This window comes from Lissotriton vulgaris, chromosome 2_1 (genome assembly GCF_964263255.1).
Source record: "Lissotriton vulgaris chromosome 2_1, aLisVul1.2, whole genome shotgun sequence".
NCBI classification, from domain to species: domain Eukaryota; kingdom Metazoa; phylum Chordata; class Amphibia; order Caudata; family Salamandridae; genus Lissotriton; species Lissotriton vulgaris.
The window spans coordinates 18,445,287-18,470,596 of NC_141687.1; the positions used below are offsets into that span (position 1 = coordinate 18,445,287).

General features: G+C 50.5%; 1 protein-coding gene across 2 annotated transcripts in view; it reads left to right on the top strand.

The window, feature by feature from the left end:
• The window catches only part of STK11IP (serine/threonine kinase 11 interacting protein), a 367,631-nt gene extending 356,408 nt beyond the window's left edge, over nucleotides 1-11,223 (top strand). Inside the window, exons 26-27 of one of the 2 annotated variants that reach the window (XR_015308314.1) lie at nucleotides 6,815-8,072; nucleotides 8,249-11,223. Coding sequence is in view for 1 of the 2 variants with exons in the window: in XM_086954340.1 (XP_086810466.1) it covers nucleotides 6,815-6,955 (141 nt within the window). In the remaining variant the exon portion in view is untranslated. Of the gene's footprint in view, nucleotides 1-6,814 lie in introns of both variants that reach the window. The other variant, XM_086954340.1, reaches the window with a different exon arrangement.
• Nucleotides 11,224-25,310: the final 14,087 nt, after the last annotated feature.

Here is a 25,310-nt window from a genome sequence, read left to right on the forward strand (position 1 = left end):
AGCCGAGTGGATGAAGCACAGCCGTCTGAAACTGAACTCAGACAAAACAGAAGTCCTCATCTTAGGAACCTCCCCCTCCGCCTGGGATGACTCTTGGTGGCCAGAGGCCCTTGGAAAAGCACCCATCCCGACGGACCACGCACGGAACCTGGGCGTCATCCTGGACTCCTCACTCTCGATGACCAGACAAGTCAACGCCGTTTCATCATCTTGCTTCAACATCCTTCGCATGCTCAAAAAAACATTTCGCTGGATCCCCACCGAAACTAGAAAAACGGTCACCCACGCACTGGTCACAAGCCGCCTGGACTACGGAAACACCCTATACGCCGGTACCACCGCAAAACTCCAGAAAAAACTCCAACGCATCCAGAACGCATCAGCCAGACTCATACTAGACATCCCGCGTAAAGAACACATCTCTGGTCACCTGAAAAACCTCCACTGGCTCCCCGTAAATAAGAGGATTACTTTCCGCCTCCTAACCCACGCACACAAAGCACTTTACGAACTTGGACCCGAATGCCTCAACACACGACTGTCCTTCTACACCCCCTCCCGTCAGCTACGATCCTCCAACCAAGCCCTCGCCATTGTACCTCGCATCAACAAAACTACGATGGGTGGTAGATCCTTCTCCTACCTGACAGCTAAAACCTGGAACTCACTTCCCACTCACCTTCGCCTTACTCAGAACCACCTAGCATTCAGAAAGCAACTCAAAACTTGGATATTCGACAAGTAATTCCCCACCCTTTCTCAAGCGCCTTGAGACCCTATGGGTATGTAGCGCGCTATATAAATCTCTTGACTTGACTTGACTTGACTACGTCCTAGAGGTAACGTCTGTGCCAAGCTTTGGTGTAAGCTTTAGAGCTCTGGAGCTCCTCCAGTGGCTCGGCTGGGTAAAGTAGGAGAGAGATGGGCCTTTAGTTGGCCATGGTCAAATGTTCAGGTTGTTTTGAAGGGTGGTAGGAAGGTGTCGTGTTTCCAAGGGTCTGGGTAGGTGGTGGTAGTGAGAGATCAGAGTGAGAAATGTGCAGAAGAGCTCGAGGACTTAGTGTGCGCATGGATCCGAGAGGGCTCCTGAGTGGATGGAGCGCATGGTGCTGGAGGTTTCTGTGGAGGAGATGGCTGGATAGTAGTTTAGGTCTTCTGGGAGTTGTTGTCTGTGGATTAGAGGTTGTCCAGAGTGGAGAGGGCAAGTCGGGGGGGGGGTTAAAGGTAATGCATATCTTTTTCATTTTTCTTGAGAAGTAATTGCATACTTGGGTCCAAAACATATTTAGAGGCGGTTATGGTTATAGTTGTGCTTCTGTCTGGCACTGGGGATCTGAATTCTTTTCATGATAGAGAAGATTTTTTGGTGCAGTTGGAGCTATTGTGAATCCACTCGGTAAGAGCGGAGCGCTTGGTAGTCTGGGGGTCTGGTGGTAGATCCGAGGGCCAAGTGAGCGGTGGGTTTGTCTATCGTGATGTTGGAGAAGTTGGTGAAGACGGGGTTGAGGAGGTGTCACCATGTTGGTGGGGTCGCACACCCACTGGGTGAGTCCCAAGATGCTGCGGTCTTCCAGTGGTGGATTCGGGGCCAGTCAGGTCCTCTAGGGGCAGGTTGAGGTCGCCAAGCAGGATTTAGGAGTTGGATGTGAGGGCCAGAGGGGCGATGAAGGCTGCGAGTTTTGAGCTAAAATTGGGCCTGGGCCAGGGCTGCAGCAGAGTAGTGCTACTCCTAGGTTTCGGGCATGTGAAGTATTAAAATCCATATATTCCACAGTGACTAAGAGTACTGTTGGAAGACACCTACTGCAGAAACTGAAATGTGATAATGGGGTAAATCTAGAAGGGGTTCGTGCAGGAGGTCCCAGAAGGTTAGTGCTCATGAGGGGTGTTGCATGGGTGAAAAGAGCGGGAGAGCAGAGCGGCGCACGTAAGGAGAGTGACAAGGAAGAAAATTAACAAAAGAGTAAAGGAGGCAGAGTAAGAGGCTGAAGCTGCAGAGAAACAGGGAAGGAGAACACAAAAAGAGGCAGAGAAAGGAGGGCAGAGGCACAAAGAGAAGACAGAAATAGGCAAAAAGAGGCTTACAAAGGGGATGGAAGGCAAAATAGGCACTTATAAGACGAGGCACAGAAAAGAGACAGCTAGGGGAGCCGACAAAAGCTGCAATTCCACAAGGGCCCAGACGTCTCCAGTACAGGGGCTTGAACGTCGCCATGCATCTAGCACTGGTCAGTGTACTGAACCAACAGACTGCTTAGAAGATGCTTTGTGTTTCATAGTGCAGGGTGCATGCCACCTGCACTTTGAAGAAGGGAGAGTGATCCCCTTGAGGGCGAGTGCAGTGAGTGACTGCACCCGTCAGCCACCTGCACTTTGAAGAGGGGAGAGAGATCCCCTTGAGGGCGAGTGCAGTGAATGACTGCACCCGTCTGCCACCTGCACTTTGAAGAGGGGAGAGAGATCCCCTTGAGGGCGAGTGCAGTGAGTGACTGCACCTGCCTGCCACCTGCACTTTGAAGAAGGGAGAGTGATCCCCTTGAGGGCGAGTGCAGTGAGTGACTGCACCCGTCTGCCACCTGCACTTTGAAGAGGGGAGAGAGATCCCCTTGAGGGCGAGTGCAGTGAGTGACTGCACCTGCCTGCCACCTGCACTTTGAAGAGGGAAGAGATCACCTTGCAGGCGAGTGCAGTGAGTGACTGCACCTGCCTGCCACCTGCACTTTGAAGAGGGGAGAGAGATCCCCTTGAGGGCGAGTGCAGTGAGTGACTGCACCTGCCTGCCACCTGCACTTTGAAGAGGGAAGAGAGATCCCCTTGCAGGTGAGTGCAGTGAGTGACTGCACCCGTCTGCCACCTGCACTTTGAAGAGGGGAGAGAGATCCCCTTGAGGGCGTGTGCAGTGAGTGACTGCACCTGCCTGCCACCTGCACTTTGAAGAGGGAAGAGATCACCTTGCAGGTGAGTGCAGTGAGTGACTGCACCCGCCTGCCACCTGCACTTTGAAGAGGGGAGAGAGATTCCCTTGTGGGCGAGTGCAGTGAGTGACTGCACCCACCTGCCACCTGCACTTTGAAGAGGGGAGAGAGAATCCCTTGTGGGCGAGTGCAGTGAGTGACTGCACCTGCCTGCCACCTGCACTTTGAAGAGGGAAGAGATCACCTTGCAGGTGAGTGCAGTGAGTGACTGCACCCGCCTGCCACCTGCACTTTGAAGAGGGGAGAGAGATTCCCTTGTGGGCGAGTGAAGTGAGTGACTGGACCTGCCTGCCACCTGCACTTTGAAGAGGGGAGAGAGATTCCCTTGTGGGCGAGTGCAGTGAGTGACTGCACCTGCCTGCCACCTGCACTTTGAAGAGGGAAGAGATCACCTTGCAGGTGAGTGCAGTGAGTGACTGCACCCGCCTGCCACCTGCACTTTGAAGAGGAGAGAGTGATCCCCTTGAGGGCGAGTGCAGTGAGTGACTGCACCCACCTGCCACCTGCACTTTGAAGAGGGGAGAGAGATCCCTTTGCCGGCGAGTGCAGTGAGTGACTGCACCTGCCTGCCACCTGCACTTTGAATAGGGGAGAGATCCCCTTGAGGGCGAGTGCAGTGAGTGACTGCACCTGCCTGCCACCTGCACTTTGAAGAGGGGAGAGAGATCCCCTTGCGGGCGAGTGCAGTGAATGACTGCACCCACCTGCCACCTGCGCTTTGAAGAGGGGAGAGTGGAGTGGAGTGGAGTGCAGTGAGTGACTGCAACCGCCTGCCACCTGCACTTTGAAGAGAGGAGAGCGATCCCCTTGCAGGTGAGTTCAGCGAGTGCAGTGAGTGACTGCACTGCCTGCCACCTGCACTTTGAAGAGGGGAGAGTGATCCCCTGTGGGCGAGTGCAGTGAGTGACTGCACCTGTCTGCCACCTGCACTTTGAAGAGGGGAGAGTGATCCCCGTGAGGGCGAGTGCAGTGATTGACTACACCCGTCTGCCACCTGCACTTTGAAGAGGGGATAGAGATTCCCTTGTGGGCGAGTGCAGTGAGTGACTGCATCCGCCTGCCACCTGCACTTTGAAGAGGAGAGAGAGATTCCCTTGTGGACGAATGCAGTGAGTGACTGCACCCGCCTGCCACCTGCACTTTGAAGAGGAGAGAGTGATCCCCTTTAGGGCGAGTGCAGTGAGTGACTGCACCCACCTGCCACCTGCACTTTGAAGAGGGGAGAGAGATCCCCTTGCCGGCGAGTGCAGTGAGTGACTGCATCTGCCTGCCACCTGCACTTTGAAGAGGGGAGAGAGATCGCCTTGCAGGCGAGTGCAGTGAGTTACTGCATCTGCCTGCCACCTGCACTTTGAAGAGGGGAGAGAGATCCCCTTGCAGGTGAGTGCAGCGAGTGCAGTGAGTGACTGCACCTGCACTTTTAAGAGGGGAGAGAGATCCCCTTGAGGGCGAGTTCAGTGAATGTCTGCATCCGCCTGCACCTGCACTTTGAAGAGGGGAGAGAGATCCCCTTGAGATTTAGTGCAGTGAGTGACTGCATCCGCCTGCATGGGGATGTCTGGTGTGTCCATAAAACTCCCTTTTCCCTCCAGGCGACTGCCTTTAGGAGGCGCACTGAAAGTGCGAGACTTTTTAGTGGCGCTCTTTCAGTGCGCCTCTTACGGGCATGTTTGTCTCTGCGAGTGTGAACAAAAAAAGACACGGGTGCAGAGGCAAAATGATTCCCTTGTTTGCATGGGGCCATACCCCCGTGCAAACGAGGGTACACCCTCATGATTACACTGGCGCTACATGTGTGCTAACGTTATCAATATTGCAGACGGAGCCTCACAAGTGTCTGGGCCCCTTCTGTATTGGCAATGTATCCCGGAGGCACACAGAGCGGGCACAGTCGGTCGGTTCTCCCCCAGGGCACAGTTTATAATACGGCCCCTGGTGTGCAAGATAAAGGGGCACTGGAAACCTTGGGCAACAAAAGTGGCAGCTTCTAAAGTTGCACTTTGCCCACCAGTGACATTAAACTCATTATAAACATTAACTCTGATTTAATGCACTGGTTCTTTTGATTCCTCACAGTACCCACTTTGGTCGTCCCTCTCTGTATTTGCCAATGGGCCTGCTAGCCCTTCCACAGTAAAAACGACAACGCAGTGTTTTTACTGTTAAAAATGTAAAAGTACATGTTCTACTTTTTAACACACAGCCCCCTGCCTTAGGGCTCATTAAGTCTACATTTTCAATGACTAAAATGTATTAAAAAGGGAGATTTGGCCTGCGGTGAGACTGCATGCACGCGTAGGAGTGCCGGACACTAACTGCTGGTGTTCATTTTATCGCGCCGGAGGCTGATGAGGCTTAACTAAGTAGGCCCTGTGACAACCGTGGGACATTGCCCACTATACCACGATGTGGGAGGTATGTTTCCCCTCTCATTTTTTCAAATCTCATCCTGAAGAATTGCCAACGATCCCCCTGACAATATAGGCAAGAAACATGTCGACCTATAGAGAGTATGACGTAGATATCTAGAGACATAACCCCTAGGTTTACGCCACTCTATACATTTTAATCAAGCAGTTTACCTACCAGAATAAAGATAGTTCAAGGATTAGCTGACCTGTTTTAACTCACACCACATCTACACTACTAGGCCCCTCACCCCCACTGCACCAAACGGCAGGAACAAAAGAACTCCGATAAAGAGCCCCATTTATAGGAGCCCGTCGGGCATTGCAGCACCGGCCCGACGAGGAGCAGGCCCAAATGATGAAGCATGACACCCAGCTTGCTGGGTATGTGAGGGCTTTCGTTCCGAAGAGGGGCTTTCCCCTCTCGCCAGGAATCACCGGACCTTCACTTGTGCTCCTGCACTTAGAACCTAGCACCCCTCTGACCTTGTATATCTTCATGCCCTTAGGAACTGCATACCCTTCTTCAATACATTGCCTTGGGCACGTATAATGGACCTAGTAAAAAAGCCTTACTGTCCCCCCCACCCCCTTGTTAATTTAGATTTGGGCTTTGTCATTACCTTAAATGGCAACGCTGAGTCAGCAGTTTTAAACTGCGCCTCCAGTATGCAGTGGTGGACTCGGAGTCTGGCTTTACCTTGTCGTACTAGTGCTGCAGTCCACAAGAGACACTTCAACTTACAGGCCTGGGTACCCCTTATACCGTATACTAGGGACTTAGAAGTAAGTTAAATTATGCCAATTGAGAACAAGCCAATTAAAGGTGTACGATTCTATGGGTCAGAGCACAGGCACTGAGTCCTAATTAACAGGACTCAGGGCATTTAAGAGCCATTACACCAGTGTCTACTAATCAAACTACATGGCGGCAAAAGGTGGGAGTGAAACCCTCAAAAAGCTGGTTTCCTTGCAGAAGCCGCCTTATCGTTTCAGCCTCCTCAGGCCACACTAGCATCATGTTGACGCATCCATCAAAATACAAAACTCTCTCTCTCTCTCTCTCTCTCTCTCTCTCTCTCTCTCTCTCTCTCTCTCTCTCTCTCTCTCTCTCTCTCTCTCTCTCTCTCTATGTCTCTCTCTCTCTCTCTGTCTCTCTCTCTCTCTCTATGTCTCTCTCTCTCTATGTCTCTCTCACCCTATGTCTCTCTCACCATATGTCTCTCACCCACTCTTATATCGGTCTTGCCCTTTGCCTGAAAGAACCGTTTCCTGCAAGATAACCAGACCGTTTTGTCTAATTTCATTACAATGATTTGACTGTTTGAATTTAAAGACATTCTCATTTAGCGATTCTGAGGTTTTGTGCATCTTTTGGTGTGTCGCCTCTCAGCAGTTGAGTAAGTGTTTGTTACTTTCTTCTCTCCTCAGACCTCACAAAGTGAAACCATCTGGCATCTACGGTCTGAGTGCCCAGACCTGCTCCGTGAGCTGGTGCAATGGGTGAAAGTTCCGTGGGAAGAGATGTTCCACATCAAATTCAGCTGTGTGATGCACGAGACATTGGACTGAGAGCTGGGACGACCAGTCCTAGCAGGGTGTAGACCTTGCTTACTGCGGAACGCACTAATAAACTGTGAATATATCTGCTTTTCAATTGGCGGACACCTCGTACACAAGCACCTTAATGAGAATCAGCAACACTTCTCTCCTTCAACTGAGAACGCTCCCTATTCGGTCATCACCACGAGCCATGGAAATGTTTCTGGAGTTGAGAAGATCTCTTCCCTTTTAAACCATGGAAAGCCTTTGAGGTTTCTCTTCAACTCTAAGAAGAACAATCAGTTCTGTTCAAGCTCTCCCTGTGACGTTGAAGATATTTTGCCTTCTAAATCCCACATGAGCAATGCTGAGAGCCAAGGATAATGTGTCCTTTCGAGGCGAGGCACTCGCTCATTAAATTATAACAGAATATTAACACAAATGTATGCAAATGCACAAGCATCCATACGTGTCTTCACACAGATGGTGTTTGTCCCAGTCTATTTGACCAACCAGCACCTGTTGCTGATCTCTCTGATAAACACAGATCAGGCCAAAAGGGAACAGCTAGTCGTCCACAATAGAGCCAATGAGCTCCTCTTGGTGAACCACTAGTTAAACGTATTTATTGCGAAAAATCTGCCTCTCTGTCTTCCAACAGTAGCGTCGGTAGCACAGAAGACCTCTCTTCTTGAAGCACTTGCGAAACCTAATTATCGCTCCCATTGAATCCTAAAAAACCTGTCTCACCACTCTTCCAAGGGTAGCATCGGTAGCACGGGAGACGTCACTCCCTGAAGCATTGTGAGACCCCTGGTATCCCTCCTGTTCAGTTTTAGTCTCTCCTTTAGGTTGCTACAGTGTCTCCCCTAGCTTACCAAGGACAGCGCTGGTATCCAGAAGGCCTTTACCCTGTGGAGTAAAGGAGCCTCATTCTATATATAAGATAGATGGAATGAAGAAACCGCTCCCGAAGGGTCAGTCAAGGGGCAGGCACCTTGTTCCTCACACTTGGTGTGTGCAGTGTGATTATCGTTTCTACCATGTACGTGTTGGATAACTTGACCTGTTTGTCCCTAGACTTCAGAAAATAGTGTTTGGCCAGGACTGAGACCCCCACCTCTGTTCCTCCATCTCTTCCACTTGGGCATCAATACTGTGAACTCGAAGTCCATTAGAATAGAGAACGGCCAGGGATCTGTCGAAACAGATCCAGATTAGGATCCATCTTATCCAGGGTTTATGTTAGACTGTTCTTGCTTTTTCTGCATCCTTGAATCCATTGTTACTGTTGCACATCCTTCTACCCCTCCACACTCCCAGTGCTGCTCACAGACCCACTTTCAATCGATTGATCCCCTCTCCCAGTGCTGCTCACCGATCCCCTTTCCGTTGATTGATCTCCTCTCCCAGTGCTGCTCACCGATCCCCTTTCCATTGGTTGATCTCCTCTCCCAGTGCTGCTCACCGATCCCCTTTCCATTGGTTGATCTCCTCTCCCAGTGCTGCTCACCGATCCCCTTTCCATTGGTTGATCTCCTCTCCCAGTGCTGCTCACTGATCCACTTTCCATTGGTTGATCTCCTCTCCCAGTGCTGCTCACCGATCCCCTTTCCATTGGTTGATCTCCTCTCCCAGTGCTGCTCACCGATCCCCTTTCCATTGATTGATCTCCTCTCCCAGTGCTGTGCTCCTTACCCTATTTCCATTTCCAGCCCTGGGATCTACCAATCTTTCCTTGTACTTCGATCCTTCAGCCCAAGTCCTCTCAATGCAGCCTCCTTTCCCAGCCCCATCAATGGATCCAGCTTTACCAGCTCTATCAATGGATCCATCTTTCTCATCCCTATCAGTAGATCCATCTTTCTGAGCTTTTTCAGTGGATCCATCTTTTCTAGCTCTCTCAATGGATCCAGCTTCTCAGCCCTTTCAATGGATCCACCTTTACCAGCCCTATCAGTGGATCCATCTGTCTCAGCCCTATCAATGTATCCAGGTTTCACAGCCCTATCAATAGATCCATCTGTCTCAGCCCTATTATTGGATCCATCTGTCTCAGCCCTATCAGTGGATCCATCTGTCTCAGCCCTATCAGTGGATCCATCTGTCTCAGCCCTATCAATGTATCCAGGTTTCACAGCCCTATCAGTGGATCCATCTGTCTCAGCCCTATCAGTGGATCCATCTGTCTCAGCCCTATCAATGGAGCCATCTGTCTCAGCCCTATCAATGGATCCATCTGTCTCAGCCCTATCAATGGATCCATCTATCTCAGCCCTTTCAATGGATCCAGCTTTACCAGTCCCATCAATAGATCCATCTGTCTCAACCCTATCAATAGATCCATCTGTCACAGCCCTATCAATGGATCCATCTGTCACAGCCCTATCAATGGATCCATCTGTCACAGCCCTATCAGTGGATCCATCTGTCTCAGCCCTATCAATGGATCCATCTGTCTCAGCCCTATCAATGGATCCATCTATCTCAGCCCTATCAATGGATCCAGCTTTACCAGTCCCATCAATAGATCCATCTGTCTCAACCCTATCAATAGATCCATCTGTCTCAGCCCTATTATTGGATCCATCTGTCTCAGCCCTATCAGTGGATCCATCTGTCTCAGCCCTATCAATGTATCCAGGTTTCACAGCCCTATCAATAGATCCATCTGTCTCAGCCCTATTATTGGATCCATCTGTCTCAGCCCTATCAGTGGATCCAACTGTCTCAGCCCTATCAATAGAGCCATCTGTCTCAGCCCTATCAATGGATCCATCTGTCTCAGCCCTATTATTGGATCCATCTGTCTCAGCCCTATCAGTGGATCCCTCTGTCTCAGCCCTATCAATGGATCCATCTATCTCAGCCCTTTCAATGGATCCAGCTTTACCAGTCCCATCAATAGATCCATCTGTCTCAACCCTATCAATAGATCCATCTGTCACAGCCCTATCAATGGATCCATCTGTCACAGCCCTATCAATGGATCCATCTGTCACAGCCCTATCAGTGGATCCATCTGTCTCAGCCCTATCAATGGATCCATCTACCTCAGCCCTATCAATGGATCCATCTATCTCAGCCCTATCAATGGATCCAGCTTTACCAGTCCCATCAATAGATCCATCTGTCTCAACCCTATCAATAGATCCATCTGTCTCAACCCTATCAATAGATCCATCTATCACAGCCCTATCAATGGATCCATCTGTCACAGCCCTATCAGTGGATCCATCTGTCTCAACCCTATCAGTGGATCCATCTGTCTCAACCCTATCAATGGATCCATCTGTCTCAGTCCTATCAATGGATCCATCTGTCTCAGCCTTATCAGTGGATCCATCTGTCTCAGCCCTATCAATGGATCCATCTGTCTCAGCCCTATCAATGGATCCATCTGTCTCAGCCCTATCAGTGGATCCATCTGTCTCAGCCCTATCCATGGATCCATCTGTCTCAGCCCTATCCGTGAATCCATCTGTCTCAGCCCTATCTTTGAATCCATCTGTCTCAGCCCTATCCATGGATCCATCTGTCTCAGCCCTACAGTGGATCCCTCTGTCTAAGCCCTATCAATGGATCCAGCTTTACCAGTCCTATCAATGGATTCATCTTTCTCACACTACCATTAAACCCAGCTTTCACTCTTTTATTGCTTATCCTGATATCCCTTTCTGTCTGCTGTGTTTTGATCTTGTTATTCTAGTCTGTAACTGTGGAATTTCTTTCCCGGTGTCTAGTTTTTAATCAATCTTCCAGTACCTGTACAGGAATTCATTTCCCTCTGTCCTGGGACTTGTAGCTTTCTCTTCCAGAGCCTAACCTAGGATGCCGACCTTCTAGTTTCCCATTGAAAGGTTTCTGTCCCAGTTCTTGTCCTGGAAATATGCCTTTCTTGCAGCCACCTTTGACAACCCTGCGATCCAAGGATCCCTGTTTGCAGTGCCATCCCATCTTGAAAAACCTCCTTAAGTCACATTTGTAGAGCCCACGCTTCAGTGCCTTCTCCTCGTAGCCCTCCCCTGCTGTCCATCACGATAGTGCTCATCTGAGGCACCACCGCAGGAGTCTACCCGCTCATCTGAGGCACCCGAGGACTTTCTCACTGTGCAGGTACTGAGATCACCCTCAATCCTGGGTCCCTTTGTATGGCTGTGTCCATCGAGGAAATAATAACTTGGAGGCGCTATGGATCTGCATCACTTAATTTTTTTTAATTTCCTCTATTTTTCAAAGATTGTCTTACTCTGCTTATGAATAATATAAATAAAGTTGATACAATTTTTTTAAATCTGTATTTTGAGAATGTCTTTAGTCCTTCAGTTGTGTTTGGGAGTGGGTAGGCAGAATAGGCAGCTGATGCATGGTACTGTAATGTAATGTAATGTAATGGAGTTTTATAAAGCGCACTTCTGCCCTGGGGCCTCGTAGCGCTTAGGACGGGTGGGGAGAGGCAACTGTCAGAATGTACGCGTTAGTGAAAAAGAAGGGTCTTCAGCCGTTTGCGGAACTTAAGAAGATCTGGTTAACCGCGGAGGGATAGGGGAAGGGAGTTCCAACGTGAGGCAGCATTCCACGAGAATGAGCGCCCTACCCACCTTGCTCGATTGATATTACGGGTTATTGCCCGGCTGGTGACCCCAGATCATAGGGGGAGAATAGGGAGCAGAGTAATGCTGGCCCAGTGCGCCACATGGCTTTATGGGCTATACACATCGCCTTAAACTCAATCCGGGCTTGCATTGGCAGCCAATGGAGTGTCTTTAAGGCGGCTGACCCTGAGTGTCTGCGAGAGAGTCCGAGCAATAGGCGTGCTGCAGAGGTCTGAGTAACCTGCAGTTTTTGGATGGTGCCAGCCGGGGCGCCTAAATACAAGGAATTCCCGTAGTCCAGGCGGGACAGAATGATCGCCTGCACCAAGATCCTCCGGGCCTGAAAGGGGAGGAGTGGCAGAATTTTCCTCAGCATCCTCATCAGGCCGAAACATGTTGCAGAGAGTTTAGTGGCTTGGTAGCTAAACCCTAAAGTGTTATCAAGCCATACACCCAGGCTTTTGATCTGATCTTTGGGTTCAGGCATAGTGCCCATGCAAGGTGGCCAGTCAATACTTGGTCCGGGAGACTAGGATGTCCCCAGGAACATCAGTTCAGTTTTTTCCCCATTCAGTTTCAAGTGGGACAATGCCATCCAATTGGCTACTGCTTCTAAGCAGGAGCCTAAATTGCTCGACGAGCCCTCAAGATGGTTTAAGCCAACCACCAGTTGGGTGTCGTCTGCAGAGGTAACAATCTCAATGTTAAACGGGCGCACAATGTCTGCAAGGGGTTCCATATAGACATTAAATAGGGTCAGACTTAATGAGGAACCCTGTGGGACCCCACATTTGAATGGCCATGGCTTAGATTGGGTGGTACCCTCAGAGACATGGAACACCCGATCTTCTAGAAAAGATTGTAACCAGGAGAGAGCAGGCCCTGTTACTCCGAGCCGCCTAATAAGTGCTAACAGGATGTTATGATCTACTGTATCAAAGGCGGCACTCAAATCTAGGAAAATAATTGCTGTGGTGCCGTCTCGATACATATGTCTCCGGGCTGATTCAGTTACTGCCAGGAGGGCAACTTCCGTTCCGAGCTTCGAACGAAAGCCTGCTTGGGAATCTTGGAGTAGATTGTAGGACTCCAGATGGTTGCCCAAAGAGAAATTGATGTGCTTCTCTAGCAGTTTGCCCAACCATGGCAGGAGGGAGATCGGGCGGTAGTTAGCCATAATTGCAGGATCAAGATTCGGTTTTTTCAGAAGGGCTCTGACTTGTGTGCATTTCCATGCCGACGGCACCAATCCTGAGACAAGAGAGACGTTTAGGATACTAAGAAAAGCCAGTCTGATTATGTCTGCCACTGGTAGCAAAGGACGGGGAGGGGCTGAGTCAATGGGGGAACCAGATAGCACTTTTAGCATTAACGTGTGCAGTGACTCCTCGTCAAGCAAAGGGAATTCCAGGGAATTACAAGAGTACGGCTGGTGGCGCTGCCCTCCTTGTGCAGGACCTGACGCTCTGACACAGCAGCATGACTGCCCTATTCGCCTTGTGTTCCACTCCCTGCCGCTGGAAGACAGACAAAGGAATCAAGTGTTCAGTGACCAAAGAGATGTCTGCGCTCCTACCTGTTTCTGTGCTTGTCGGGCTGTGAAGGCCATTTCCTGCACAACGCTGCCTCCATTTTGTGGTGGATGTGACAGCTTGCTTTCCTGTCTGTCTTTACCTCGCAATACTTGTCTACACCAACTACCCCCTAGCTGCCATTCTCAATTGGTTGTACCTGGGTTTTCATGCATACCACATCCATGTGTGTCCTATGGCCCTGTTCGATTAACAACACCAAGTCTCTACCATCCTGCATGCCACAGCCTCCATGTTGTGATGATGGTTGCGGCTTCTTGTTGATTAGGGGAGTGTCTCACGCTCTTCCTGCATTGCCATGCCGCTCCCTCCATGTCTGCCTCCTCTGCTGTCCTTGCATGCTCACCTCTTGCTAGCACAGGTCGAGTTTGACATTGTGCATGCTGCTCTGGTATTTCCAGTTCCATCTGATACATTAACTGTATGATGGGGTTCCCCAATTTTTTCTTTTCTATCGCCACCTCTCTGTTTTCCCCCCACTGTGTGTGGAATCAGAAGGATGAAACGGCATTAATTGGGCGGTTCATTGAGAGCGAGGAGTCGAGGATAATGCAAGGTTTTGTGCATGGTTTGTTGGGGGGGTTAAGGAGGGGTTGGGGGAACCGAGCACTGTAGGCCACCATGATTCCTCCCAGGTGGAGGGAGAGGGGCCCATGGTGAGGACTTCGGTCTTGTCTGAAATAAGCTTGAGGCAGCTGTCCTTCATCTAGTTGGCAACAGCCTTCATCCTGTTGTGGAAGTTGCACTTGGTAGCTGTGGGTTCCTCTGAGAGAGAGAGAATCAGCTGGGTGTCAGCGGCGTGGGAGACTATGCCCAGCCCGTGGCTTCTGACAATGGCTGCAGCAGGGCCATGTAGATGTTGAGGAGGGTGGGACACTCCGCAGCTGATGTCTGTAGGTTCTGAGTTAAACGGTGGAAGTCTGACTTTCTGCGTTCGGCTGGGGAGGAAGGAGCAGATTCATTCTAGGGCTTTGTCGCAGATGACTGTCGTAGAGTCTTGTGCAGAGGGTGTGGTGGGAGATTGTGTCAAAGGTGGTTTAGAGGTCACAGTGAGGAGAGCAGTCTCGGTGCTGTGGTTGCTCCCGAAGCCTGATTGGGAGAGGTCCAGGATGTTGTGTGTTTCGATGAACTCGGAGAGTAGGCACTGGTGGCTTTCTCGATAAGTTTGGCTGGGAAGTGGAGTAGAGAGATGGGTCTGTAATTCTTGAGTTCCATTAGATCTGCAAAGGGTTTCTTCAGCAGGGGATTGATCTCTGTCTGCTTCCAGACTTCTGGGAAGGTTGCAGACTCGATGGAGCAGTTGATTGTGCAGCAAAGTTCAGGTGTGATGGAGGTGCCTGCTCTTTTGACGTTGTGGTGAGGGCAGGGATCCGAGAGGGCTCCGGAGTGGATGCTCTTCATGATCCTGAGGGTGTTGTCAGAGGTGAGGGTGATCTAGATGGTCATGGTCTGCTGGGACTTGGAGCCATTGGTTGTGGTGGTTGCAGGTGGAGTGGGTGGGGCGTCAGGTTGCGAAGCTGTCATAGATCTCCTTGACCTTGCGGTGGAAGAAGGTGGTGGGATCGTCGCAGAGGTCTTGAGATGGGGGAATGTCTGCTGTCTCTGTGCTGGGTTTAGCTAATACTTTGACCATGGCGAAGAGTTCTTTGTTGGTAGGTGCGTTGGCGTTGATACATTCCTGGATGGCTGCTTTCTTTGTGTCCTGATGAGGCGATGGTTTCCTGATGAGGCGATGGTTTGTGGTGAAGGCGGATTTAAAGGCTGCATTGTCTGCTGTGATCTTTCTGCTCCTCCATCTTTCCTTGAGCCGTCTGCAGGTGCGCCTAGACTCTTGGAGGACAGGGGAGAATCAGCTGGCTTTTTTGGAGGGCTTTTTGCCTGAGGGTTTCTTGATCTGGGCCAATGTGTTGGCGCAGTCAGAGACCCAGCAGAGGAAGTTGTGTGCTGAGTGTAGGAAGGTAGATATCTGACTATGGTTACCCCCAAACTTTTTGCCTGGTGTTTAGCTGGTTTTTGACATAGTTGGCCTGGGATCCTGCTATTCAGGGTCCCAGGCTAATTGCTCTCTCCTTCAAATGGACTCCATGTACCTTAGGTGCATACACAATTGGAACTGGTTCACCTTATTGGCCCCTGTAACAGTGTACCCAAGGTACCCAGGGCATAGGTGTATCCAAGGCCTACCAGGGGCTGCAGCATGTATTGTGCCACCCCTGGCCTGGCCTCCATATTTGACACAACTGGCTGATCACTCAGCTGGGATAAGTTTGTGTAATCACCTCTTGCTTAGGTGTAGTATATCTATACCTAACCTAAACTGGACACATATGTTCCTATCAGCCACTCCTATAGAAGGCCTCATCAATCCTGGAGGCAGAGTGCTTGTAAATATGTGAGATGGTGCTCTAGCATGAGCTGAGCCTGTCTGCAGCTGTCGGGAACAACTCCCTTAGCTGTTCCGGGATATTGCCATACCATATACTCTGAAGTGCATTATAATCCTCTTGGTTATTTGCTAACTTTGGTTTGGCTTTATCAAAACATGTCGAGTAAGGTGTCATACGATTTGGAATACTATCCCCTCGACAGTTCTGTCGATGGGGATATTTTTCCCCCTTCTAGAGGAACACGACATGTACATAACCTGGACCCCGGTTAAAGTTAACCAGAGCCTCAGCATCACAAAATGGATGCTGCCACCACAGACACAAGTCTGACCTCCTGCTGCTGGGAGTCCTTCCAGCGTGGGAGGCTTGGACAAAGGGTTTCCTGCCTTGGGAGGTGCGAGCACAACCCCAGACAGGATTTTTTGTATTGGGTAGGACAGGGCTGAATAGAATCAGACAAGCCCGGGGCACACAAGGTGTCCTCGTGCATAAGCCAGTCCAAACCGGTCCTGGGACTTTCCAGACCCAGGCCTGGCGAAGAGCTGGACAAAGGAAAGGGGGTGTAACCGCCCCCCCTCCTGGTCCCACCCAGAGGAGGGACCTAGCAGGTGATCCACCCTTCAGATTGGGAATAAGAGTGGGAGCAGTGTCATAGCACCTCAGATCATCCTGAATCAACTTGAAACTAAGAAGACGACTGGACTTCGACATTCTGCTGCACAGAAGACTGAAGAGCATCTCCCTTGTGGCCTAGGAGTGGCCTCCCTGTGAACACAGGCACCATCCAGCAACTCGACGTCTGCTTTGCCGCCGCCTCCCGCCGGAGCCCGAGCCCAGAGCCTGACGAGACCCAGACTCCCACACTTCTCACAGCCCAATCCACAGTCCCTGCAAAGAAGGGACCCATGGAGGCACCGAGAGACGTGGGACCGGACATCTCGAAAGACCCCCGAGAAGCTGACTGCGCAGCACCCGAGGCACCCTCGGCGCTGTGCTTTGGGGTTTGAGAAGCCCCACAACCTAGCAGCCCTTGCACCGAAGATCAGCCCCCCAGCATCTCCACGATCTGCGTGGGGCCCTTTTGCATCGTGCCACTCGACGCGCCATCCCGGCCACTTGCCACGTGGTCAGCGGCCATCTTGGCGACGAAACCTACAATTTACACTGCGGGTCTGGTTGCAGTGAGAAGCTTGCATCGATTCCTGCGTGGCTTGCATTAGCCAAGGCCTGTTTGCTCCGATCAAGAAGCCGACACCGCCATCAGCTAGAACCTTTGTGGGACAGCTCGTGACAAACGCCTGGACGTCCTCAACCTCTTCGTGTCCACGTGGCTGCAGAGACAATCTTCACCTCATCGCCTGTTTACACCCGACATCGCCTGGTTCTATCCTGGTTCCACGGTAGTAACTGGCTAATGACTTTGAACATTGTCCCCTCTGCTTTCAGGTCTTCACCACTTCAGATCCACCCTTGGATCCACCGGAACTCTTCACATCGAGCCGCCTGCAGCATCTTCAGCTCCAAGCACCATCGACCTGCGTGACGAAACCCGACACTACTTCGCACCTGTGCACCCGCTTCCTGTGGGTGAGGTAACTCATCAACGCCGGTGTTCCCACACTGGTGCACACCTCTAGTGCCTGTGTCTTAAGTTTCATTCTTCTAGGTCACTCGGAAGGTTCCTTAATAACTAACTTCGTAACTTTTACACAACATTGACTTAACATTGGTATATGCGTGCACTTTCCGCACTGCACCCGAGTCCCGCGGTCCTTTCACGACTTCATCACTGTTAGTCCCGAACAGCTCCAGTGATTCCCCAGGCCCTAGGCCTACTTCCTTTCAGCTAGGTGGTTCTTATACCACTATTTTAGTATATGGTTTAGGTGGCCCCTAGGGCTCATCCAAATTGTTCAACTTTTGTATATTTAAACTGTGTTTTGTTTTAACTCTTATGCTTCTGTGCTCATAAAGAGTATAGGGGATATTTGTAGTAAATAAATAAATATATATTTTCAATATATATCTGTGTGGTGTCCCTTTCATGTGGTATTCAAGGGGATTGTGTATGGTAAAACAGCTTGCTTCACATGCCTTTACAGAGTTTAGCCTAAGACTGCTTTGTCCACTCTACTAGGATAGCTGGACTATAAGGTTGACTTACAACCAATCAAGATAAGGGTTGCTTGGCATGGTATAAGGTGATCACTAGAAGTAGTGAGCATCATATACCAGGCCAACTTCTCACATTGCTGAGCAGCGGTTGGGATTTGAGCTTGCTGTTGTTTTACCATTACAATCTTTGAGAGTATCATTTGAAAGATCATACAGGTACCTGCTAGGTACATATTATAACAAGACTAGTATACTTAAGTTCTACTGAACTTAGTTGTTAGTAGACTAGTATACTTAAGTTCTACTGAACTTAGTTGTTGTAGAGGATAGGGAGTAGCACACCCTGACTACAACTACTAGATAGGTTTAGTAGGTAAACACCAGTGTAGGTAGATTGCAACATATCCACCCACACTAGAACAATGTCTGGAGCAGAGGGTTCCACAGGGAATGTCTCTGTTGAGAGTGACCCTCCAAGGGCACCATCCAAATTTGCTATATTCTCCTTTAAGGAACTAAGGCAGCTTTGTGCCTTAAGAGGTCTTAGGACAGGGCCAACCCCTACCACAGACCACCTTAGAGAGCTCTTAGACCAGTCTGAGGCTCTAAAGACCTCCAAGCCAGACCCCACAGGGAATGCTGATGGAGGCTCTCTCACTGAAGATGACAATACTGACACCCCTGTCCCTGTAGTCCAGTTAGATGAGGATGACCAAGTCACTGAAGATACTCAGCCTGAGGAGGAGGAGGAAGAAGAGGAGAAAGGAGGGGAGAGCAGTGAATCTGATGATGATGGTAGAAATAGTCAGGTACTGGTCAGTAGACTGAACCAGGCTAACTTAAGCCTATTTGGGACTGAATCTAGGACCAGCCCATTCAGACCCCCCGGTTGGACTTAACCAGGAGCCTAGGAGGAGAAGGAATCACTCAGGTGACTCTAACAACTCCCATGCTTCTAGAGGCTCTCATGGTCACTCCAGAAGGGGGATGACTAGCCCTCAGAGAAGGGAACATGAGGCCAAAATGAGAGAGGCTGAGCTTAGGATCCAGAAGCAAGAATTAGAAGTTGCCCTGGCCCAAGAGAAACTTGCTAGAGCAAGACAGCCTAAAGAGAGTGGGTTAGTACCCACTGATGGCAGCATTATCCCCAAGGATAAAGACAGGTCTTTTGATAATAGAAACCTGAGTAAGATTGTGCCCCCCTACAAAGCTGGGGATGATATCCACAAATGGTTGACTGCACTTGAGAGAGCCTGCAAAGTACAGCAGATCCCTCAGGAGCAGTGGGCAGCAATCTTGTGGCTCTCCTTTGAAGGTAGAGGCCGAGACAGACTCCTCACAGTTAGTGATGGGGATTCTAGAAACTACCTGGTCCTGAAGAGTGCTCTGCTTCCAGCAGAAATGGCCGCTCCTCACGCTGCTCCCCGCCTCTAAGTGGTATCGTAGAGCTATTTAGCCACACCGCTGCCTGCCTGCTCGCCAAGCTGCCGCTGCCAGAGATCGTGCTATATATATTGTTGCGTGGCGCTAGGTTGCCTGACTGCTTGCATTAGCGCTGGGCTTGATCATCTGTAAGTGCGAGACTGCCTGGATGCGCTGTAGGTCTGTCCTCAATTGTGCCTGATTGTTCTCGATTGTATTGTGCTGTTTATGCTCATTGATTCTCCCTGATTGTGCTGCTGCCTGTGCCCCAATCCTGTGGCGATTTTGGCTCGCTGCCATTTTGTTTGAGCTGTTGTTGTTGTTGTTTGTGCCTCCCTACCCGGATCTCCGCCCCGCTCCCGCCTCCCAGCTGACCCTCCCTCGCCCCTCCCCCTTCCGATATCCACATATGACAGATGTTTGTTCGCGCAGCGTTCACGCGCAGCGATCGCGCCCCATGTGCGCCGAAGGTGCGCCAAAGGTAAGCCCGTCTAAGCCCGTCCGCGCCTGGACCGCGCCCAGCGCCAGACCCCCTGGTCCTCGCAAAACCCTCTCTTCTCGCCTATCGTACGACACCGCCTCCCTCCTTGCCCTCAACCCCGGCCGCACCGCACAAAGCTGCACAGCTACCCCAGGATACACCCACGGACCATTCGCCTGCCACTACTGCAAGTACACCTGCATCAGAACCCACACCAAAGCCACTCCCTCTAAACACAGATCCAACCCCAACCATCTGAAGTGCATCCTATTGAACACCCGCTCGGTGCACAGACACGCCACTGAACTCTGGGATCTACTCGACTCTACATCACCGGACGTCGCCTTCCTTACTGAAACATGGATGAACGCCTCATCAGCACCCGACATCGCCATAGCCATCCCGGACAACTACAAGATCATCCGAAAAGACTGCACCATCCAAACAGGAGGAGGCATCGCTATCGTGCATAAGAACACCATCCAAATCACGACCAGCTCCGAAGACAACCTCAGGACCGCCGAACACCTTCACTTCCAGATCCACACCGACCCCAGGACCACACTCAGAGGCACCCTCATCTACAGACCACCAGGTTCCCACACACAATTTAATGAAGACATCACTGACTTCATCAGCCCACATGCCCTCACCTCCGAGAACTACATTCTACTGGGAGACTTCAACTTCCACCTGGAGAAGAATAACGATAACAACACCACCACCCTCCTGGACAACATGACTAATCTCGGACTCAAACAACTTGTTGACACCCCCACCCACCTTGCCGGACACACGCTCGACCCCATCTTCACCTCCAGCAAACACATCTCCTTCGATCACACCACGGCCCTCCATTGGACGGACCACAGCTGCGTTCATTTCAGCTACAAAAAGACCACGACCCACATCCCACCACAACCTATTCCTCGAAGAAACTGGAACAAAATCACCACCGACCAAATCTTCGCTTCACCAAAACCCCCCCACCATATCATCGGACCCAAACCATGCTGCCACCAAACTCACACAATGGATCACCCACAGCGCTAACGAATTAGCACCCTTGAAAAACCACCAAATCAAACAAGGTAGCAATAAGGCCCCTTGGTTCAACGATGACCTTAAGAAATCCAAAAAGATATGTCGTACCCTCGAGAAAACCTGGAGAAAAAACCCAACCATTGACAACCTGACCACCTTCAAGGACGCCACCCGCAAACACCACCAACTGATCCGATCCACCAAGAAATCAGCATTCAAGGATCGACTCGACAACAACACCCACAACAGCAAAGAATTATTCAACATCGTCAGAGAATTTACCAACCCCACTGCCGGCACCAACGACATCACTCCCTCCCAAGACCTCTGCGACTCCCTATCCTCCTTCTTCTACAACAAAATTGCCGACATTCATAACAGCTTTGGAAACCTGCCCGCAGATCAACCCACTCCACCCACCGCCGAACCAAAACAACAATCCCACAACCTTGGCGCCTGGAACCCAATCACGACTGAGGACACCATCCGTCTGATGAACTCCATCCACTCAGGATCGCCAACTGACCCATGTCCACATTACATTTTCAACAAAGCAGACTCAATCATCGCACCCCATCTCCGCGATATCAACTGCTCCTTCAACTCCGCTACCTTCCCAGAAAGCTGGAAACATGCCGAACTCACCGCCCTTCTGAAGAAACCCACAGCGGACCCCTCCGAACTTAAGAACTACCGCCCCATCTCACTCCTCCCCTTCCCGGCCAAAGTCATCGAGAAAGCCGTCAATAGTCAGCTCGCCGCATTCCTTGAATCCAACAATTCACTTGACCCCTCACAGTCCGGCTTCTGAGCAAAACACAGCACTGAAACCGCCCTCATCGCTGCTACAGACGACATCCGAACGCTACTGGACAACGGAGAAACAGTTGCCCTCATCCTACTTGACCTCTCCGCTGCCTTTGACACAGTGCGTCATAACACCCTCATTCAACGCCTCAGCAACGTCGGATTACAAGGAAAAGCTTTGGACTGGATCATCTCGTTCCTCGCCGGAAGAACCCAGAGAGTCCGCCTCCCCCCATTCAAATCAGAGGCAACTGAAGTCATCTGCGGCGTACCACAAGGATCATCACTTAGTCCTACCCTCTTCAATGTGTACATGAGTCCTCTCGCATCCATCGCGCGTCAACACAACCTCAACATCATCTCCTATGCTGACGACACCCAGCTAATCCTCTCCCTCACCAAAGATCCTAACACCGCCAAAACCAATCTACACGAAGGAATGAAAGAAGTAGCCGAATGGATGAAGAACAGTTGTTTAAAACTAAACTCGGACAAAACGGAAGTCCTCATCTTAGGATCATCCCCCTCTGCATGGGACGACTCATGGTGGCCACCGGCCCTGGACACTGCACCCACACCTACAGACCATGCACGTAACCTAGGCTTCATCCTAGACTCCTCCCTCTCGATGAGCAGACAAGTCAACGCCGTCTCTTCATCATCTTTCAACATCCTACGCATGCTCAAAAAAGACTTCCGCTGGATCCCCACCGAAACAAGAAAGACAGTCACCCACGCACTGGTCACCGGCCGACTGGATTATGGAAATACCCTTTACGCCGGAACCACAGCCAAACTACAGAAAACACTCCAGCGCATCCAAAACTCCTCAGCCAGACTCATACTGGACATCCCCGTCAAGCTCACATTTCCGGTCATCTGAAAGATCTCCACTGGCTTCCCGTCAACAAAAGAATAACGTTTCGTCTCCTCACCCACGCACACAAGGCACTCTACGTCCTAGGACCCGAATGCCTCAACAAACGACTATCCTTCTACTCACCCACCCGCCAACTACGTTCATCCAATCAAGCCCTCGCCACAATCCCGCGCATCACTAGATCCACCATGGGCGGAAGATCTTTCTCCTATTTAGCGGCCCAAACCTGGAATTCCCTCCCCACCCACCTCCGCCTCACACAGAACCACCTCTCCTTCAGAAAGCAGCTTAAAACCTGGCTATTCGATAAATGATGCACTAAAACACCCACCCCCACTAGAGCGCCTTGAGACCCTCTGGGTGAGTAGCGTGCTATATAAATTACTGAACTTGAACTTGATTGATGGGTTAGGCTTAACCACTGAACAGTACAGGTTAATGTTCAGAGATACCCAGAAGACACAGACTCAGGACTGGTCTGAATTTGTTGAATGTGCCACTAAGGCCCTGGAGGGCTGGTTGCTGGGAAGTAAGGTTACTGACTATACAGGATTGTATAATTTGATTATGAGAGAGCAAATCTTAAGTAATTGTCAAAATCAGCTTCTACATCAGCACCTGGTGGACTCTGATCTGACCTCTCCACAAGAATTGGGTAAGAGGGCAGACAAATGGGTCAGAACCAGGATCAGGCCTAAGAACCAGGGTGGTGACCAAAAGAAAGAGACTACCAAGCCTCAAGAGAAGGGTGGGGATAAATCCAAAGAGAAGACTTCCCCAGGGCCCCAAAACTCCAATGGAAAGGGTGGGCCCCAGAACACTTCCTCTACAGAGAAAAAGCCTTACTGCCATGCCTGTAAACAGGTTGGACATTGGAAATCAGACAGCTGTTGTCCAAAGAATGGTAACAAGGAAAATATACCTCCAGGCAAAGCTCCAACACCTCCTGTCACTGTTAGCAGTGGTCCCCCAGGTGGTGGGAACACCCCCAAGAATTTGGGTGGATTTACTTTTGGAGCTCAGGTGGATTCTGGCCTAACCAGGTCCCCTACCTCAGATACTCTTGTCTATGAAACTGGCATGGGGTTTGCCAATTTCACTGCTTGCCCAAACACTTTGAGCAAGTATAGACAGGAGCCCCTCATCAATGGTTTGAAAGTTGAGGCCTTTAGAGACACAGGGGCTAGCATCACCATGGTGGCTGAATGTCTAGTCCCCTCAAGGCAACTTTTACCTGATGCCACATATCAGGTGACAAACATTGATGGAATAGAAACCAAACATCCCATGGCAGTAGTCAATCTTAGCTGGGAAGGTGTCACTGGCCCAAAGAGAGTGGCAGTGTCAGCAAACTTGCCTGTAGATTGCCTACTGGGTAATGATTTGGAAATCTCAGCCTGGGCTGAGGTTGAACAGCAAACCCATTCTAGAATGGTAAATCTCCATGGAAAGGTTAGTGGGGCTGTGGTGGCTACAGCCCCAATCCAATATGTCCTTCCTGAAAAGGTTGGGAGGGCTGAGCAAACCTCAGCCCCATCTTTAGCTAACTTCCCTCCTGAAAAGAGTAGCAGAGCTGTTATGATAACAGCCCATATCCAAACTGAGTCTCCTCCTGAAAAGGTTGGTGGGGCTGTGATGGCCACAGCCCAAACTCAAACTGATACCTGGGTAGTGAAGCCTGAAATGATGGATCACTCCACCCAAACTGAGAGCATTGAGGAGGAAGAGAAATCTCCCTCCCACCAGACTTTAGGAAGGGATCAGCCTCCTCAGGGAACTGATCTTACCCCTGATGAAGGAACTGTCCCAGTGGTTGTTAGGCCTGGCCTGACAGAGCCTCTGATGGCAGTGGACACTTCCCAGGTGGGACCCAGTCTGGAGCACGTAACCTGCCCCTCTCTACCTTGCCTTAGTCAGCCCAGGGCTGCAGAGGACAAGAAGGACAGTGAGACCCAAAGTGCCCCCTGTCAAATAAAGCACCCCCATCAACAGATTAGGGGCACCAAAACTAGTAGCCCTAGTGAGGTGAAAACTTAAAAAAAACTCCTGAGGGAGCCCCCTTAAAAGTAGTTAGGGACCTCCCACAGATGGATTCTGTTGGGCACAGCCAAACCTAGGACCCCAAGGCCCCAAACCCGACTTGTCCCTCCAGTAAGTCAAACAAAGGGACCCAGCCTCCAGCTTTAGGTAGCCAGAGGTTGACCCTGAGAGCACAGTGCAACTCAGTCAACGAAAGAAAGGCACACATGGTGGAGAGTGATTGGAGGAAGCTGAGTCCTACAGAGGAATCTCACTTCAGTACTCCATCCCAACACCAGCCTTTGACTTTGCAAAGACACACCACCGGTAGAGATTCCCTATGGTGGAGACCCTCAGATACCCTTAGGGTGAGGGATTGCTTAGTGGACCATGAGACAGGGGGTAACCAAGCCAGAGCTGGTACTTCCTTATATGGCCACTTAGGCAATATAGGCTTACCTAGTCAAGGATAGCCTTATCTCCTTTCGTTTGGGGGGGGGGTTGTGTGGGAAGGTGGATATCTGACTATGGTTACCCCCAAACTTTTTGCCTGGTGTTTAGCTGGTTTTTGACATAGTTGGCCTGGGATCCTGCTATTCAGGGCCCCAGGCTAATTGCTCTCTCCCTAACATGGACTCCATGTACCTTAGGTACATACACAATTGGAACTGGTTCATCTTATTGGCCCCTGTAACAGTGTACCCAAGGTACCCAGGGCATAGGTGTATCCAAGGCCTACCAGGGGCTGCAGCATGTATTATGCCACCCCTGGCCTGGCCTCCATATTTGACACAACTGGCTGATTACTCAGCTGGGGTACGTTGGTGTAATCACCTCTTGCTTAGGTGTAGTATATCTATACGTAACCTAAACTGGACACATATGTTCCTATCAGCCACTCCTATGGAAGGCCTCATCAATCCTGGAGGCAGAGTGCTTGGAAATATGTGAGATGGTGCTTTAGCATGAGCTGAGCCTGTCTGCAGCTGTCAGGAACAACTCCCTTAGCTGTTCCGGGATATTGCCATACCATATACTCTTAA